General features: G+C 43.3%; 1 protein-coding gene across 1 annotated transcript in view; it reads left to right on the top strand.

Moving 5' to 3' along the window:
• The window catches only part of LOC147738150 (vomeronasal type-2 receptor 26-like), a 341084-nt gene that overhangs the window by 89230 nt on the left and 231166 nt on the right, over positions 1-20688 (top strand). Inside the window, exon 2 of the mRNA XM_086935886.1 lies at positions 4309-4536. Coding sequence (XP_086792012.1) covers positions 4309-4536 — 228 coding nt within the window. The remainder of the gene's footprint in view (positions 1-4308; positions 4537-20688) is intronic.

Here is a 20688-nt window from a genome sequence, read left to right as displayed (position 1 = left end):
CATTTCCAAAATGTTTTGCTTACGTAATCCCTCCAGATATATTATCAGGTGGAATTTGCATGTGGAAATGCCTCTGTTGGAAATCTATTGTTGCCCGAATCAAAAATACAAGTCAGCCAAATGTAGTGGAATAATGCACAATGAAGCAGTCATTCAATTGTTAGTTTTTAAATGAGGCACCCTCCACAATACCTGCACCTTTGTCATGAAACGCCCCATGCTCACTCACCAGGCCATGCTGTGGTAAGACTTTTTCTGGCTTTGCAGTATTGTTTACCTGTTGGTTACGTGTGCTCATTCGTGGTAGAGGTTCAGATCAGTCTGACTGTTCTTATTACACCGGTGGAAACTTTATGCGCAAGACAAATTAATGAACTATTTCTATCAGGCACGTGTAAACACAAATAGACATGTTTTCATAGACAGGCATGCACAAACACACATGGGAAATGAGTGCAAACAAGGACAATCGCTCACACATATAGGCATGCAAACATGCACAGATGTATGGAAGTCAATGAGCACATACATGAGCTTACACACACACACACACACCTTCACTAAGTCTCCTTTAGGCAAAACCTATAGAAGAGCCACTGATGCAACTAAAACAATTTAAACAGCACCAGTACTGATAGCTAAAGGCAAACACACTGACTTTGAACTTCTTTTTTTTAAAGTTTGAGTTTATTAAAGAGGAGCAAAGAAAAAGAGATATAACAATATAACCATATAATGAAGCGATATTTAACATAAAGATAAAAAGGTAAGAATATTTGTATCACATGATATTCAAAGTTGAAATGCATCATATAAAATAATAAGAAAACAGGGGGGGGAGATACAGTAAAAAAGGAATGCAATTGAAGGTCAGAAACACACTATACAAAAATATTTAACCAAGTAAGCATGAAAATAAATGAGATTATAAAACAAACCGAGTAACGGAACAATCATCTATATTAAGAGGCAAAGGGGAAAATTAAGGTGGTTTTGTACATTGTTTGAACTATTTTTAGAAGCAGCGCTAAAAGAGGCAGATAGGGAAAAATAAGTTGTTAAGGGGAGCCATAAAAGATCCCTTTTATTTGCAAGGGATATAGGGGAGACATAGTTAGTATCTAGCCGGTGATGAAAACAGACTGCATTCCACCAAGATTTGAAATTGACTTTATCAGCATGCTTCCAATTAGAGGTTATTAAGAGGAAAGTGATAGCTAAGAGTACGTCTAAAAGCTTAAAACTCAGAGGAGACTGAGGCCATTGGGGGTTAGAGTACCTAAAAAGATGTATGTATAAGGAAAAGGGAGCAAAACTCTAAATATTTGATTAATTTGGGACCAAACAAGTTCCCAAAATTGACGAATTGGGGATATTCGAACAACATGTGTATTAAATCAGCAGTAGGACAAGGGCAGGGCCAACAAGTGGAGGGTATGTTTGATGAAAAAGAGGCCAAAAGCAACGGGGAAAATAATGCTTGATGATAGATGAAAAAAAGGGTTTGTATGGTGTTTGCAGCTCTGGATGAATTTGAGACCATATTTTATCCCAAGTAAAAGTTGCCTATTCTTGTGAAAAATCTTTTTCCCAAGCTAATTCAACTTTTGTTTTGTATCTGTCTGGAGGAGATTGCATTGACTTATATATATATTGGATGCTGAGGGAGAATTGTCTAAGACTTGGAATACGTTTTTATACAAACTAGGAACATCATGAGATTTAGGAAGATTTTTAGGATATTGGATGAATGAAGAATGAATAAGGTTATATTGTTATCTAGTTGAGGAAGGTAGAGAAAATTGAACTTGGAGATCAGAGAAAGTAAGAGGTTGATCATTAGATAAAAGCCGGGATATCCAGCTTAAACCTCTAGAATGCCAAGATATCCACTATAGAACAATTGTGAATTTGTAATAATTTAATGTGCCAAATAGGTTGCTGATGTAGGGAGTTATAAGAGGGATAAGACGAGGAGAGTGCAGGGATCAAAAGTTTGCAGGAATGGGAAATGATAGGAGAACGCAGAGAGGCAGTGTTGAAAGTGAAGGTAAATATTTCTTGAAAATTGAAAGGAGCAATAAAAAAGTTTTCTATTTTTAACCAAAGGGGAGGATATAAAGGAAGATCTGTAGATAACCATCTAGCCATTTGTTTTAATGAAAAAGCAGAGTGATACGGTTTAAAGTCAGGAAACCTAAGACCCCCACTAAGTCTGTCTTTTTTCAAGAAGGACAAAGCTATACAGGAGCACTTACCTTTTCACAAGAATGTTACTAATATTTAATACATTTTTTTAGAATAATACTCCAGGATGTGAATTGGGATCATGGAGAGGGTGTATAAGATAAGAGGAGATAGCATCATCTTAATTGAATCTAAATAACCCCACCAGGATAGCAAAAGAGGGTGCCAACGCGTGATGGAATTATTCAATGTTTTAATAATATAATAAACATTTTATTTCAATGTCTCAGATAATAAAGGAGCAAACCATAAACCGAGATATTTGATTTTGAGATGTTTCCAAGAAAACCCTTAATGATCAAAAATATGTTTTTGGCACAGAGCATTTACAGGTAAAACTTCATATTTGTCTATATTAAGGCGATAACATGAAATGCTAAGGAAAGATAACATCTGTTGAAGAAAGGAAGTAGTGAAGATTCAGGATTAGAACAATATAAAAGAATGTCATCTGCATAAACTGACATTTTAACTTGATGGGGATCAAAATGAAATCCAATAATATGGTCATCCTGTCTAATTTAGGTTAAAAAGGGTTCCAAAGCAATAACGAATAGTAGAGGGGATATGGGGCATCCTTGTCGTACTCCTCTACGCAATAATAAATAATCAGAGGTCATACCGTTGAAGGAAATTTAGGCCTGGGGACCAGAGTACAATAACGAAATGAAAGTAATTAATTTAGAAGAAAAACCGTCCCTTTTTAAGGCGTGAAACAAAATCCCAACCAATTCTATTGAATGTCTTCTCAGCGTCTAAGGGGATCGTGGCAAGAGGGTGATCCAAAGAAGAGGCTTAATTTAAAACATTGAAGAGAACTTGTGAGTTGTCAGAGGCAAGTCGTCCCTTCATGAACCCTGATTGTTCCTGGCCAATAAGATCAGGAAGAAAAGGATCCATACGGAGGCCCAGAATCTTTGCAAGGATTTTATAATCTATATTGACCAAGGAAATCAGACGGTAATTCTTACTAAGGGAATGATCTTTATCCTCTTTAGCAATCAAGCAAACCAGCCCTTCTTAAAAAGTACTTTGAGAAGAACCATTGTCAAGGAAAGATTGAAATAAAAGTAAAAGATTTGGCTAGAGTATGCTCGCAAACTAATTTTAAAATTCAATGGTAAAAGCGTCTGGGCCAGGAGCTTTCCCTCGTCGCAATACCGATACAGCATGGGAAATATCTGCTAAAGAAATATCAGCATCCAGTGATTCAAAATCAATGTGGCTGGATGGAAGGGAAGGAATGGATTGGAAGTAAGAAAGAAGGTCAGACTGATCTGGCGGGTTTTCAGGAGTGTATAAATTCTTGTAAAAGGAGACAAATGTGTTCAAAATATCCTTATCTTTGTAGATAGGAATACCGGCAGGACCTTGTAAAGATTTTATTTTTGTTCTTTCTTTTCTGACTTTTAAATAAATTGCTAATAGTTTCCCTATTTTATTCTGACTCCCATACTAATGGGAACTGCTTTTCAATAGAAAATTAGAGGCAGCATCAGTAAAGAGTCTGTTAAAGGTAAGTGTTGCATCAATAAGATTTTTCAGGGAGGATTCATCATTTGAGTGATAATATGGATATTCTAATTGTTTAATTTTAATGAGTAATTGAGTGGATTGGGCTTCTATGGATTTCTTCTTTTGTGAAACAAAATTAATGATAAAACCTCTGGCAGCAGCCTTAAAAGAATCCCAAACCATAACAAAAGGGGAGCCAGGAGTATTGTTAATAGCAAGAAACTCAGAGGCGAAGGAGTTAAACTTTTGACAAAAATTTGGATCAAGGAGAAGGGAATTGTTAAAGCGCCAACAGCCTGGGTGAGGGGAAAAGGGGATAAGGTAAATGTCTACAAGGACAGGGGCGTGATCTGAGATTAAAATAGAACCAATTTCGACTTCTATAGCTGACCGTCACTACACGATGCAATTGCCACCCCACAATAACACATCCACTGAATAGGAGCATAGTTGCATTAACCAGGGCTAATTCTACCTTAGAGACAGTTAGTGACTGATGCTTTTGTTAGATTTATCCAATTGATGTGCCACATTTCTCCTTGGCAGCTACACCACTATATGCGCAATCTACATTTTAAAAGCACCTCTGGTGATGAGATCCACTTCAATGATCAAGGGGACCCTCCTGCGCGGTTTGATATTTTGAACTGGATTTACTATTCTCGTGTAAACGTCACCACCAACAAAGTGGGAAGCTTCAGTATCAGCTCATCAGGGGAAGCACGGTTCATACTCAATGACAGCACCATCTGGTGGCACCCTAACTTTAAGCAGGTAAGACCTCACACATTAGTAAGTCAAGACTCAAAAAGAAGTCCACAACAGACCGCTCTAAAGACAATGAACGTCATGTGGTAAAGCAGCATGACACGCTGATGCAGGTATAATGATTAAACACAGGTTTATTTCAAATACTCTAATCTTGGAACCGAGAGGGAGGCGGCCACCTTCCTCCAAGCACGGCAACCATTCTTCCTGACTCTGGAACAATAGAGCACAAATACTCCACATTCCAACACAGAATGAAAAAGCACAAGCTAAATTTAGAAATACAATCCATGGAACAGATACAACATACCTCCTTTTTTCCAACAATAAAAATAAACAGTAAAAAATAACACAATTAAAAAGACCATCCTTAACATCTGTACGCATATAAGTAAAGAATGAATCTAGTTACACTGCTCACTATAACTAATAAACCCTACCCTATTGCTCCAAAACAAATGTCTCAAAATTTCTTGGAATCCTACATATGCTTTTATCCATAGATTTTGTGCATATGCCCTGAATTTTTCATTTTCCTGAACACTTTTGTTGATGATCATATCTTGCTCAAGTCCTTGATCATATTCTAGAAAACCAATGTCTTCATCACCCTGCGAAACTTTCTGCACTTTTCCCACATGTGTAACATTCCACCATTAACCATTAGTTCATTTCAGAGCACAACCATCCTCACTTCTTCAACTTGGTTAGGAATGCCAAATTTAACAGTGCCTTTCACTACTTTGGAAATAGGTAACATGACACGGACCCACTCTCCCTTTACAGTAAGATGAGACTTAGACACTTTCACCACATCAAACCTCATTTTACTCTTTTGTTGACTTACATGAATATTGGACATAATTCCTTCCACATCACAATTCACCTTGCCACTGATTATTGGCAATTTACCACAAAGACTTGAAAAGATCATGTGCTGTCCTTCCCTGACTGGGGGTAAGTGTCTGAAAAGTTTCAGCACTCCATCCATCATCTCCTTGTGTTTGCTTAGTTCGCCCTAAGTTGGCAGGGTATACCCAGACGTGGTTCCCTTCCTCACTTTGCCACTGGATCCAAGCTAGCCTGGCTGATGAGTGTGTTACCCCGAAACTGGTCCCAGGATGCTTACTCCCGGTCCAGAGTAGACCTGGCTCGGTAGTTCGGGCTGGACTGTTCCCATGAGGAACAGGGTCAAGATTGATTTGAATATGGCTGGGTCGGAACTGGGGTGGTGAAGTGAGCTAAAAAACAATGATGAATTCAACCCAGATCTGTGACTGGGGGTGAGTCTCTGAAATGTTTCAGCACTCCGTCCATCATCTCCTTCCCTTTAAAGCCACAAATAGGGAAACATCAGTCACTATGTGGATTATTGTGATACGACCATAATATCACTCGAATAACATCTTCAACATCCATACCATCAATCACTGCACCCCTAATACATTCAGATACCACCCTATTCACTCATTCCACCTGACCACTGCTTTGAGGATGATATAAAATGCACCTTTTTGTGCTTTATGCACACACCTTACAGAATTTGCGTCATCTCAGTGGACACAAACTAAACACTGTTATCCGAACCAATTTCAGAACGGAAATTGTCATTCTCACACATATAGACAAGCAAACATGCATGGAAGTGAAAGAGGTTAAACACACAGTTGCTCTTAAGTCTGCTTTAAGCAAAACCTATTGAAGCAGAGCACCACTGATACAACCAAGATAATGTTTACTGCTCTAGTACCAATAGCTAAAGGGAAACACACTGGCTTTGAATGTCTACTGCAGACAGTCACTACTGGCAAAAACATCTGTGAGAAGGGTGATAACTGCCTTGGCACTAGCTTCACTATTATATATGGGGTAACCCGAAATGAGTCCTAGGACCTGGGTATCAAGTGTTACAGATATGGTGGTCCTAGACATAGAATTCCAAACACAAATCTTCAAACAATTTTTAGCTCAGTTATTATTCATACCGGAAATTGATTCCTAAAGTGAAAAAGCAAAAACATACGAGCCCAAAAACAGGTGTCCAATGTACATACACACAAAACAGATTATCGTTATTAAAAGTAGAGGAGAGAACTCTACTATTTATTCATAATAAAAATCTCCTCATATGGCAGTACACAAATATACAATATCTACAATTCGAGACAGAAGGGGTTACGGAAAGAAAACAAAAGTGTTTTAGAGTGAAATTCAAGTGCTCGTGCAAAGGAGCCGGCATCTCTTATGCCCCTGCCCATCAACCCTTCCTTGAAGATCAAAAAACCATCTGAGCAAAGGGACCTTTGCTAAGACAATTACAAACTTCATTACGAACTAACGTTTGAGGGCTGGCTCTGTCTACATCTAAGCTAACAGATTTCTTGATTATCATACCAATCAATATCCCCTGACCGCTTGGTCCTTTCTATCCTTTGCACGAGCACTTGAATTTCACTCTAAAACACTTTTGTTTTCTTTCCGTAACCCCTTCTGTCTCGAATTGTAGATATTGTATATTTGTGTACTGCCATATGAGGAGATTTTTATTATGAATAAATAGTAGAGTTCTCTCCTCTACTTTTAATAACGATAATCTGTTTTGTGTGTATGTACATTGGACACCTGTTTTTGGGCTCGTATGTTTTTGCTTTTTCACTTTAGGAATCAATTTCCGGTATGAATAATAACTGAGCTAAAAATTGTTTGAAGATTTGTGTTTGGAATTCTATGTCTAGGACCACCATATCTGTAACACTTGGCACTAGCTTCATGCACAAATTTCACCTCCAACCATTTCAACAGGTGGTCAACTTAAACAATAAAAAAGACATTTGGAAGAATTTAAAACAGCCTTAAAAAATCAAGACTAACATTGTCGCAAACCCTTTCAGACCTACACCACTCATCAGTGGTGTGAGACATTTTAAACTCTTATCATTTTGAGAACAAGTGGAACATCTCACCACCAAATTATCTACATCTCTATACATACCTGGCCACTAATAAACATCCCAAGTCATACCCAAATTACCCTGATGTGTTATCTGCAATAACTAATGATTGATGGTAATGGGAAGATAATATTTCTCAGTCATGAAAAACAACTTGGATTCCACAGACAATCTTTCTAGATTTTACTGTATGACTGCAATTCCACTGAAATATTTCTTTCTTTAGGCCAACCATCCTTAATGAGTTCATGACCTTCCCTAAAACAACATATTGTTCAAGTACATTTTTCCATTCCGGTTCACCAGCACAGTTATCTTCATTTCAGACTACACTTGCAACCTAAATAATCAGCATCCTGATGATCATCCAAAACATCCTCTGTCTCATCACTTGAATAGGAAATCAGGGAAAGACAATCCCCCTTGCTATTCTTGCCACCAGATACGTACTCTCCCACAAAATGATTCTCCAAAAGCTTCATACTTGATCTGACCAACCGGGCAGTTGCAATTTGTTAAATGAATATTAGTACCACAGATGATGGGCCCTAATAGTTTATGATCAGTATGCAACAATAGGTTGTTCCCCAAACATACATATTTTGAAATGCTCAACCTCCCAAGTGCAAACAAGCACCTCACATTGAGTTACTGAATAGTGTCTCTCCTGAGTTCTCTAAGTGCATGAGGCAAAAGTGACAACGCGTTCAGACTCACACGTACCTTGAGAAAAAGCAGCCCGCAGACCAACACTGCTTCTATCACCTGTGATAACCAAAGGTGTACCCAATTGATAAGGACTGAGAAGTGGGAATTGGACAGTTCCTTCTTTCCTTTTTGAAAAGTTGAATCCTGAGCATGAACCCACACAAACGTAGCATTTTGTTTTAACAAGGCAAAAAGGAGCTCGCCTTTAGTAGAAAAAATCTGAAACAAATTGGTGTAGTACTCACACATACTCAAAAAGGCTTGGGGTTGTTCTCTAGTCACAGTGGTAGCTACCTCTTTGATTGCTTTAATCAAATAGGATATGGTCCAATTTCTTCCCACAAATTACATGTCCAAGATATTCTACTTCTAGTACACAAATCATATACTCTTCTCAGTCTTCAACCCATTTTATACAGAGCACCTAGCAAAGCATCCAGTTCCACCTTGTGCTCATGATAATATTTTCTAAAGGTCTTTCAAAATGCCTCTAAGGACACGTTGAAAAATTAAAGCAGCAGACGCCAAGCCAAAGGGCATTCTCCAAAATTGAAAAACTCCACAGGGAATTACAAAAGCTGCACAATGTCTTGATGCTTTGGCCAGAACCACTTTGTGGTACACTGATCACTTTTTAAGTTTGGAAAAAAATATACCCCCACTAGGGTAACCATAATTTCCTCTTTTTTTGATAAAGGATGCCAATCAACCCAGATAGCCTTATTCAGGCTCCCGAGATCAATGAACATCCCTAATTCAATTCTATTTCTTTCTTGCAACCACAATAGTTGATAGCTACAATGAAGGATGAAGATTCATAGCTTCTACCACACTATCGTCACTAATCTGAGAAAGAAGCTTCTCCAAACTTTCCCTGATGCTTAAAGAACACACCTTAATCTGTGTTTGACAGGCACACACCCTTCTTCAAGTTTGATTACATGCTCAAACCCTTCCAAGCTTAGCTTTAAAAACAGCATCATGGGGTTTTAACACAATAGTAAAATTACTCACACTATTTACTGTGCTTCCTTCAACACACTAAACTTGGTGATCAGATTCTAGCTTAAGGACAATCCCTAAACATCCCTGGTTATGCCAACCAAGAATGTTAGGACTTTTCTGTGAGACACACTTTACCCTGTACCTTCATACCCTTAAAAACTAATAGTAGCATCAAAGAAACCTTCCAAACATATTTTGGCACCAATATAGCCTTACGGAAACATGCCAGGAGAAAACAAGCTTTTAACAGCAAACCGGTTAATAAAGGTGGTCTTTGAAATTGTAGTGATCTTGGATCCTGATTCAGTTAATATAGCAACACATTAATCTCCTATAGAGAAATATTGAATAGGATCTTTGGATTTGAGACCATTGTCTTAATGAACCCTGACACACATACTGTCTGTTAACTTTTGATCTGACTCATATGACACCATATGCACTGTTTTTCTTACACACTCTTGTGAAATTAACATCACATTTGTTACAGCCCATCTCAAGAGCAGGACATTGATTGAACACAGCAGTATGATGTTTAGGTTCACAATGTCCACAATCCAGAGTCTTCTCTCAAGAAATCATGAAATAAAATCAGTGCAGAGGAGTTGGTGAGGTGCACTCACAGTCAGGATTAACACTTGCCACCAGAACAGGCTGACTACACAAGTTCAGGCCATGCCTCACTCGTCGCAACTGTAGTAAGGAGGCAAGGCACATTAAAGCAGGTGCGATGTTTAAAAACAGGTTTATTCAAAGTAATTGCAATTATGGAAAGGAGAGGGAGGCAACCACTGTCCTGCCAGCACCATGTCCATTCCTCCTGTATCTGAAACAATGCAGCATGAACACTCCACATGCCAAAACAGAACCAAGAGCACAAGCTCATCCTAGAATTACAATCCATGGCATAGATGCAACACATCTGACAGGAATCAGGCAGAGCCTTCCAAGAAGCTAGGTGGTGGATCAATCCCATGCATTGGCAAGGATGGGGGGTATCTAGTTTACTATCTCAACTACTCCTGTGTACAAAATATAATTTATTTAAATTTCTGCCTTGCTGTCAGATATTGAAATTTCAACTGTGTTCTTCTGCTCTCTAAGCACCTAAATGTCCCTTCTTTGAAGCTCTCTTCTCTTTAGGAAAGTCTTCGCTCTGACAGGCCTGAAAAGGGTTGTTCTTGCTTCCTTTTCCAAACACTCACTGGTGCTTATCTTAGGGTATGCTCGGTCTCTCATCTCAAGTTTACCTGTATTATTCTCCGATCAACTTCAGTAAGTGGCCAAATGTTTGTGTATTCAGGCTAACACTCTGAAGGTTGCCAAACTAAGCTACTCTTGGTAACTGAGCTCAGAGCTCTGGAGCAAAGTCCAGTCCAGGTTCTGATGGAAGGCAGTGCCTGACCCACCCTGGAAGATCCTTCACTGCTGTCATTGAGGCGTGCTCCATGAATCTGACTAGACTAAACCTACCACTTGTTTTAATGTCATTGTCCATCCAAAGGAAGATGGCCAGTAATCTGTCAGATGCAGAACTGTCAGTTTCACTAAGGAAGTAGTAAGTAAGTCAATGTTAGGCAGAGAAATAGAACTACAATGTAACCCGGTCATTTCTTTACAATGCAAGGTATGCCTCAATAATATACAATTCAAATAGATTGATCACATTGATTCAGGAAGATTCTTTTTATCACTATTTAAGAGACAGGATTCCTTCTGCGAGTCCTTGTGGCCAGCCATGAATCTCAGTTCAAGGCTTGCCATGGACTGAAAACTTACAGGTCTTCTTTTGCATTTTCAAAATAGGCATCCTGTCTCTTGAATGGCCAAGGGCTGTACTGCCACAATAAGTAGCTCAGTGCAGATGGTCCATCGGTGAAGCCTGCAGTCAGAGGCAGTGAATCAGGAAGAGCCCTGACATTTCTAAAGAAAGCATGTATCCTCTTCCCAAACCAGAACTTTAGGTATCCCTCTCCCATCTAGGAGACCCCAGCAATACACATATGTTGTCTGGAGACAGCAATATCTCCTCCATCTTGCACACTGGCCCAGGCTTCCACAATAAAATCTGCAGGCCTGCATCATTCATTCACAGAACACTGTTACTCCTGGCATGTGCACACACACATACAAATCATGGGATGTCCTATTCAGGATTACGGGTTCATCAGAAGCGGTAGACCTGGGAGGAATTTCAATTAAGCTGGAGTTAAAGGATACATTTTTGTAATTCTGCGTTACTCTTTGAGTTGACGCTGTTTCTTAATGCAAAATACATCCTCGTGTCATTTTTGGATGCAGGAGAGCAGTTGCACTAAGACTGTAGCACTAAATGCCAGGAGTACGTTGGGAAAAATCCTAACCCAAGGTCATATTTAGCGAGCACGTTTGGCTACTCACTATTAGTGTTCACTTGCATTCAGTGTTATTTCATAGCACAAAATGCATTATTGCATCAATTTTGGATGTGAGGGGGCATTTTTACTTCAAGAAATAATGCTAAATGCAGAGTTACTTATCTCACGTAATACCATCTTTTGGAGTTGTTAAGTAGTTCCAAATGATTAGGCAAGTTGCGCCCACCCCTAGTGAACAGTATAACAGAATGGGCCTGTAAGTGTGCAATCATGTCTTAGTGCACACCTCCTGGGTCAGAACTAAGGTGCTGATTGTGATGGCTCGTCTCGGGGAGAGATATCACCCACCTACAAGGCTGCTGTCCTACAAAGGGGTATTAGTATGTAACCACCACCGTGGCAGTCACACTTGCCATACTTTGCATTGCGGCGGGTGCTGCTGGCTGCAGCACGCGCCGCAAAGTAAAAAAGGCACTGTTTACATTTCCCTGTACTACATGGCAGGCACAACATGGTGCAGGGAAATGTAGGGGGTTGGGATAAAGGAGGGCCCGCTACGTGACCCCAAAGGTCATCCCCGCCTGGCCTTTCCATGGAGGGTTAACCATTGTAATCCCAAAAGCGGTGCCTGGTAGGCACCCCCGCCATTTATGGGAATATATGGGCCTCTGCAGGAACGATGAGCTCAAGGAGCCCACCGCCACGGTACCGCCCGCCATTATAATATGGCAGGAGAAAAATTGCCTCACAATGGAGGTTTCACCGCCATTGTAATCGGCCCCTGATTCCAGAACCGATCCTTGTCAACACGGGGCCTTTATCCCACACATGGCAATAATGCATCACATGACCAAAAATAAAAATAAAACATGATCACAGGTAAGCATTTTAGGTACACGGGAAGGGGATATGACTGTCTATCATGCAGTGAACATTCTCATCCCAACAACGACCCATTGGTGGCCTCAATACACTCTGCATTGTGAGATTTATATGTAAGCAGGAACCAGGTGGTAAAGAATCAGATAGTCCCCCTAGGGGATCACACTTTTGATTTTACCCCAAAAGGTAAAGGGCCATATGTTCAAAATATAGGGATTATGATTTTTCTAATTGCAGTTCTTAACAAATCGCAATTAGCAAATCGCAATTCCTAATGTACAAAAATGTGCAAGTCTACATTTGACAAGCTAGGGTCAGCCGGCCACCATGTCTCTAATTGATTTTTTTTTAAGCCATTTTTTTTAAAGGCAGCCCTTTTTCCTTAAAGAAGTGAAATGTTTAAATTTACATTTTTAAGAGCAGGCAGTTGTCCAACGGATCCCTGCCTGCACCTAAAAAATATTTGTTTCAACATTCACAAAGGTGAAGAAGTCATAGTTTTGAGGTGTTGGTAAAAAAAGGTATGTTTTGTGACCGTAATTTGTTTGCAGAAGATTCATACATAGCACTGCAATTCAGTATGGAAAGAGACACCTTAAACACGCCCCTTCCAATACTGAGTTGCTAAAGACAGATTGCGATTCGGTAACAGATTATCAAATCGCAATTTGTGAGTTGTGCATATGTAAAATCATTTTCGTGTTTCGAAAATGGCCTGATTCTGCAAAACAGGCCATTTCTGACCTCAAACTTAATTTTTATATATGGCACAAAAGGCCTTAAAAAGCAGAGTCCTGAAAGCCAACATTGGAGAAGGCATGCTGATCGTAGGCTCATGACCAGGTAGGGCTAGAAGGACAAGGAATGACTTGATGAAGGTTGGATTATCCGAAGGACAGAGAGAGGAGGTTAGTGTTTAAGATTTTCTGAATTTGCCCAGAGCATGTCAAGCCACGAAAGCTCTGTAGTACCTAATAGGTTGAGCAGTCAAGAGACATCTTTATAAAGACCTAAGGCTTTTATCAGCAGGTAAGGGACAAACTGTTTTGTGAGGTAGTTTGGTTACCAAAAATTAAGCACCTTACTTACTTGGAAGGGCATTATAAATGTACCCCATTGCCTTTTGCCTCTCCTCACATGGCATGTCTTTTGCCCCTTGTTTCTCAAGTCCCTTGTTTCTCAGATCCCTTGTCCCCTGTTTCTCTCTTTCTCCTCATATTAATCGGTCTCACCATACGTCTTTTGTGTCTTCCTGTAATGATCGCGTATGGTTTTATTGCATTAACTCTTTGACTGGCCACTGAGGGTTCAAGGCAGGCTCCATGCAGCAAAGCAGTCCTTCCATGTACAGCAGCAGAGTGCGCTGATGGTTTTATTGCATTAACTCTTTGACTGGCCTCTGAGGGTTCAAGGCAGGCTCCATGCAGCAAAGCAGTCCTTCCATGTACAGCAGCAAAGTGCGCTGATGATTTTATTGCATTAACTCTTTGACTGGCCTCTGAGGGTTCAAGGCAGGCTCCATGCAGCAAAGCAGTCCTTTCTGGTACAGCAGCAGAGTACGCGGATGGTTTTATTGCATTAACTCTTTGACTGGCCACTGAGGGTTCAAGGAAGGCTTCATGCAGCAAAGCAGTCCTTCCATGTACAGCAGCAGAGTGCGCTGATGGTTTTATTGCATTAACTCTTTGACTGGCCTCTGAGGGTTCAAGGCAGTCTCCATGCAGCAAAGCAGTCCTTCCATGTACAGCAGCAGAGTGAGCTGCTGGCTTTATTGCATTAACTCTTTGACTGGCCTCTAAGGGTTCAAGGCAGGCTCCATGCAGCAAAGCAGTCCTTCCAGGTACAGTTGAAGAGGGCGGTCCTTCCAGGTACAGCAGAAGAGTGCGCTGATGGTTTTATTGCATCAACTCTTTGACTGGCCTCTGAGGGTTCAAGGCAGGCTCCATGCAGCAGAGCCGTCCTTCCAGGTACAGCAGAAGAGTGCGCTGATGGTTTTATTGCATTAACTCTTTGACGGGCCTCTGAGGGTTCAAGGCAGGCTCCATGCAGCAAAGCAGTCCTTTCAGGTACAGCAGCAGAGTGTGCTGATGGTTTTATTGCATTAAATCTTTGACTGGCCTCTGAGGGTTCAACGCAGGCTTCATGCAGCAAAGCAGTCCTTTCAGGTACAGCAGCAGAGTGCGCTGATGGTTTTATTGCATTAACTCTTTGACTGGCCTCTGAGGGTTCAAGGCAGGCTCCATGCAGCAAAGCAGTCCTTCCAGGTAGAGCAGCAGAGTGCGCTGATGGTTTTATTGCATTAACTCTTTGACTGGCCTCTGAGGGTTCAAGTCAGGCTCCATGCAGCAAAGCAGTCCTTCCAGGTACAGCAGCAGAGTGCGCTGATGGTTTTATTGCATTAACTTTTTGACTGGCCTCTGAGGGTTCAAGGCAGGCTCCATGCAGCAAAGCAGTCCTTCCAGGTACAGCAGAAGAGTGCGCTGATGGTTTTATTGCATTAACTCTTTGACTGGCCTCTGAGGGTTCAAGGCAGGCTTCATGCAGCAAAGCAGTCCTTCCAGGTACAGCAGCAGAGTGCGCTGATGGTTTTATTGCATTAACTCTTTGACTGGCCTCTGAGGGTTCAAGGCAGGCTTCATGCAGCAAAGCAGTCCTTCCAGGTACAGCAGCAGAGTGCGCTGATAGTTTTATTGCATTAACTCTTTGAGTGGCTCTGAGGGTTCAAGGCAGGCTCCATGCAGCAAAGCAGTCCTTCCAGGTACAGCAGCAGAGTGTGCTGATGGTTTTATTGCATTAACTCTTTGACTGGCCTCTGAGGGTTCAAGGCAGGCTCAATGCAGCAAAGCAGTCCTTCCAGTTACAGCAGCAGAGTACGCTGATGGTTTTATTGCATTAACTCTTTGACTGGCCTCTGAGGGTTGAAGGCAGGCTCCATGCAGCAAAGCAGTTCTTTCAGGTACAGCAGCAGAGTGCGCTGATGGTTTTATTGCATTAACTCTTTGACTGGCCTCTGAGGGTTCAAGGCAGGCTTCATGCAGCAAAGCAGTCCTTCCAGGTACAGCAGCAGAGGGCGCTGATGGTTTTATTGCATTAACTCTTTGACTGGCCTCTGAGGGTTCAAGGCAGTCTCCATGCAGCAAAGCAGTCCTTCCATGTACAGCAGCAGAGGGCGGTCCTTCCAGGTACAGCAGCAGAGTGCGCTGATGGTTTTCTTGCATTAACTCTTTCACTGGCCTCTGAGGGTTCAAGGCAGGCTCAATGCAGCAAAGCAGTCCTTCCAGGTACAGCAGCAGAGTACGCTGATGGTTTTATTGCATTAACTCTTTGACTGGCCTCTGAGGGTTGAAGGCAGGCTCCATGCAGCAAAACAGTTCTTTCAGGTACAGCAGCACAGTGCGCTGATGGTTTTATTGCATTAACTTTTTGACTGGCCTCTGAGGGTTCAAGGCAGGCTTCATGCAGCAAAGCAGTCCTTTCAGGTACAGCAGCAGAGGGCGCTGATGGTTTTATTGCATTAACTCTTTGACTGGCCTCTGAGGGTTCAAGGCAGGCTCCATGCAGCAAAGTAGTCCTTCCAGGTACAGCAGCAGAGTGCGCTGATGGGTTTATTGCATGAACTCTTTGACTGGCCTCTGAGGGTTCAAGGCAGGCTCCATGCGGCAAAGCAGTCCTTTCAGGTACAGCAGCAGAAGGCGCTGATGGTTTTATTGCATTAACTCTTTGACTGGCCTCTGAGGGTTCAAGGCAGGCTCCATGCAGCAAAGCAGTCCTTCTAGGTACAGCAGCAGAGTGCGCTGATGGTTTTATTGCATTAACTCTTTGACGGGCCTCTGAGGGTTCAAGGCAGGCTCCATGGAGCAAAGCAGTCCTTTCAGGTACAGCAGCAGAGGGCGCTGATGGTTTTATTGCATTAACTCTTTGACTGGCCTCTGAGGGTTCAAGGTAGGCTCCATGCAGCAAAGCAGTCCTTCCAGGTGCAGCAGCAGAGGGCGGTCCTTCCAGGTACAGCAGCAGAGTGCGCTGATGGTTTTATTGCATTAACTCTTTGACTGGCCTCTGAGGGTTCAAGGCAAGCTCCATGCAGCAAAGCAGTCCTTCCAGGTACAGCAGCAGAGTGTTCTGACGGTTTTATTGCATTAACTCTTTGACTGGCCTCTGAGGGTTCAAGGCAGTCTTCATGCAGCAGAGCAGTCCTTCCAGGTACAGCAGCAGAGTGAGCTGATGGTTTTATTGCATTAACTCTTTGACTGGCCTCTGAGGGTTCAAGGCAGGCTCCATGCAGCAAAGCAGTCCTTCCAGGTACAGCAGCAGAGTGTGCTGATGGTTTTATTGCATTAACTCTTTGACTGGCCTCCGAGGGTTCAAGGCCGGCTCCATGCAGCAAAGCATTCCTTCCAGGTACAGCAGCAGAGTGCGCTGATAGTTTTATTGCATTAACTCTTTGACTGGCCTCTGAGGGTTGAAGGCAGGCTCCATACAGCAAAGCAGTCCTTCCAGGTACAGCAGCAGAGTGCGCTGATGGTTTTATTGCATTAACTCTTTGACTGGCCTCTGAGGGTTCAAGGCAGGCTTCATGCAGCAAAGCAGTCCTTCCAGGTACAGCAGCAGAGTGCGCTGATGGTTTTATTGCATTAACTCTTTGACTGGCTCTGAGGGTTCAAGGCAGGCTCCATGCAGCAAAGCAGTCCTTCCAGGTGCAGCAGCAGAGGGCGGTCCTTCCAGGTACTGCAGCAGAGTGCGCTGATGGTTTTATTGCATTAACTCTTTGACTGGCCTCTGAGGGTTCAAGGCAGGCTCCATGCAGCAAAGCAGTCCTTCCAGGTACAGCAGCAGAGTGAGCTGATGGTTTTATTGCATTAACTCTTTGACTGGCCTCTGAGGGAAGGCAGGCTCCATGCAGCAAAGCAGTCCTTCCAGGTACAGCAGCAGAGTGCGCTGATGGTTTTATTGCATTAACTCTTTGACTGGCCTCTGAGGGTTCAAGGCAGTCTCCATGCAGCAAAGCAGTCCTTCCATGTACAGCAGCAGAGGGCGGTCCTTCCAGGTACAGCAGCAGAGTGCGCTGATGGTTTTCTTGCATTAACTCTTTGACTGGCCTCTGAGGGTTCAAGGCAGGCTCAATGCAGCAAAGCAGTCCTTCCAGGTACAGCAGCAGAGTACGCTGATGGTTTTATTGCATTAACTCTTTGACTGGCCTCTGAGGGTTCAAGGCAGTCTCCATGCAGCAAAGCAGTCCTTCCATGTACAGCAGCAGCGGGCGGTCCTTCCAGGTACAGCAGCAGAGTGCGCTGATGGTTTTCTTGCATTAACTCTTTGACTGGCCTCTGAGGGTTCAAGGCAGGCTCAATGCAGCAAAGCAGTCCTTCCAGGTACAGCAGCAGAGTACGCTGATGGTTTTATTGCATTAACTCTTTGACTGGCCTCTGAGGGTTGAAGGCAGGCTCCATGCAGCAAAGCAGTTCTTTCAGGTACAGCAGCACAGTGCGCTGATGGTTTTATTGCATTAACTCTTTGACTGGCCTCTGAGGGTTCAAGGCAGGCTTCATGCAGCAAAGCAGTCCTTTCAGGTACAGCAGCAGAGGGCGCTGATGGTTTTATTGCATTAACTCTTTGACTGGCCTCTGAGGGTTCAAGGCAGGCTCCATGCAGCAAAGTAGTCCTTCCAGGTACAGCAGCAGAGTGCGCTGATGGTTTTATTGCATGAACTCTTTGACTGGCCTCTGAGGGTTCAAGGCAGGCTCCATGCGGCAAAGCAGTCCTTTCAGGTACAGCAGCAGAAGGCGCTGATGGTTTTATTGCATTAACTCTTTGACTGGCCTCTGAGGGTTCAAGGCAGGCTCCATGCAGCAAAGCAGTCCTTCTAGGTACAGCAGCAGAGTGCGCTGATGGTTTTATTGCATTAACTCATTGACTGGCCTCTGAGGGTTCAAGGTAGGCTCCATGCAGCAAAGCAGTCCTTCCAGGTGCAGCAGCAGAGGGCGGTCCTTCCAGGTACAGCAGCAGAGTGCGCTGATGGTTTTATTGCATTAACTCTTTGACTGGCCTCTGAGGGTTCAAGGCAAGCTCCATGCACCAAAGCAGTCCTTCCAGGTACAGCAGCAGAGTGTTCTGACGGTTTTATTGCATTAACTCTTTGACTGGCCTCTGAGGGTTCAAGGCAGTCTTCATGCAGCAGAGCAGTCCTTCCAGGTACAGCAGCAGAGTGAGCTGATGGTTTTATTGCATTAACTCTTTGACTGGCCTCTGAGGGTTCAAGGCAGGCTCCTTGCAGCAAAGCAGTCCTTCCAGGTACAGCAGCAGAGTGTGCTGATGGTTTTATTGCATTAACTCTTTGACTGGCCTCCGAGGGTTCAAGGCCGGCTCCATGCAGCAAAGCATTCCTTCCAGGTACAGCAGCAGAGTGTGCTGATAGTTTTATTGCATTAACTCTTTGACTGGCCTCTGAGGGTTGAAGGCAGGCTCCATACAGCAAAGCAGTCCTTCCAGGTACAGCAGCAGAGTGCGCTGATGGTTTTATTGCATTAACTCTTTGACTGGCCTCTGAGGGTTCAAGGCAGGCTTCATGCAGCAAAGCAGTCCTTCCAGGTACAGCAGCAGAGTGCGCTGATGGTTTTATTGCATTAACTCTTTGACTGGCTCTGAGGGTTCAAGGCAGGCTCCATGCAGCAAAGCAGTCCTTCCAGGTGCAGCAGCAGAGGGCGGTCCTTCCAGGTACTGCAGCAGAGTGCGCTGATGGTTTTATTGCATTAACTCTTTGACTGGCCTCTGAGGGTTCAAGGCAGGCTCCATGCAGCAAAGCAGTCCTTCCAGGTACAGCAGCAGAGTGAGCTGATGGTTTTATTGCATTAACTCTTTGACTGGCCTCTGAGGGAAGGCAGGCTCCATGCAGCAAAGCAGTCCTTCCAGGTACAGCAGCAGAGTGCGCTGATGGTTTTATTGCATTAACTCTTTGACTGGCCTCTGAGGGTTCAAGGCAGGCTTCATGCAGCAAAGCAGTCCTTCCACGTACAGCAGCAGAGTGCGCTGATGGTTTTATTGCATTAACTCTTTGACTGGCCTCTGAGGGTTCAAGGCAGGCTTCATGCAGCAAAGCAGTCCTTCCAGGTACAGCAGCAGAGTGCGCTGATGGTTTTATTGCATTAACTCTTTGACTGGTGTGAGAAGTTGGCCTGGTATATAATGCTCACTAGTTCTAGTGATCACTTTGTACCATGCCAAGCAACCCTTATGATGATGGTTGTAATTCAACCTTGTAGACCAGTTATCCTAGTGGTAACGTGGACAAAGCAGTCTTAGGCTAAACTCTGAAAGGCATGTGAAGCCAGCTGTTATACCATACACAACCCCCTTGAATACCAAATGAAAGGGACACCACACAGATATATATTGAAAATATATATTGATTTATTAACTATTAAAATCCCCTGGACTCTTTATGAGCACAGAAGCACAAGCGTAAAATCACAAGACAGTTTAAAATACACAAAAGTTGCACAATATGGATGAGCCCTAGGGGCCACCTAAACCATATACTAAATAAGTGGTATAAGAGATACCAGGAGGAAAGTGAAGAGGCCTAGGGCCTTGGGAATCGCTGGAGCTATTCGAGACTGGAGTTAACTAAGTCGGGAAAGGCCCACGGGACTCGGGTGCAGTGTTCAAAGTGCACGCACTTCTCAATACAAAGTCTATGGTGCGTAAAAAGCACAAAGTTAGAAAGTTAGGAACCTTCCGAGTGACCTACGGAGCTGAAACTTAAAACACAGGCCCTTGGGATGTGTACCAGTGCAGGAGCACCGGCGGAGCTGAGTTACCTCACCCACAGGAAGCGGGTGCACAGGGTCGAAGATGTGTCGGGTTTCGTCACGCTGGTCGATGGTGCTTGGAGCAGGAGATGCTGCAGGCGGCTCGATGAGAAGAGTTCCGGTGGATCCAAGGGTGGATCTGTAGATGTGAAGACCTGAAAGCAGAGGGGACAGTGTTCAAAGTCACTAGCCAGTGACTGCCGTGGAACCAGAGTGGAACCAGGTGATGTCGGGTGCAAACAGGCGTTGTCGGGTAGCTTCTTTCTGCAGCCACGTGGATACCCGGGGTCGAGGACGTCCAGGAGTCGGTCACGAGCTGTCCCACGTAGGCTTCTCGCTGTTGGCGGTGTCGGCGACCTGATCGGAGCAAACAGGCCTTGGCAAATGCAAGCCACGCAGAAGTTGAAAGATGCTGTTCACTCGGACCAGCAAGGTCAGAGCGGGTGCTCC

The sequence above is a fragment of the Lissotriton vulgaris genome, chromosome 1_1, assembly GCF_964263255.1.
Source record: "Lissotriton vulgaris chromosome 1_1, aLisVul1.2, whole genome shotgun sequence".
In the NCBI taxonomy this organism is placed as follows: Eukaryota; Metazoa; Chordata; class Amphibia; order Caudata; family Salamandridae; genus Lissotriton; species Lissotriton vulgaris.
This window is presented reverse-complemented; position numbering and strand designations above follow the sequence as displayed.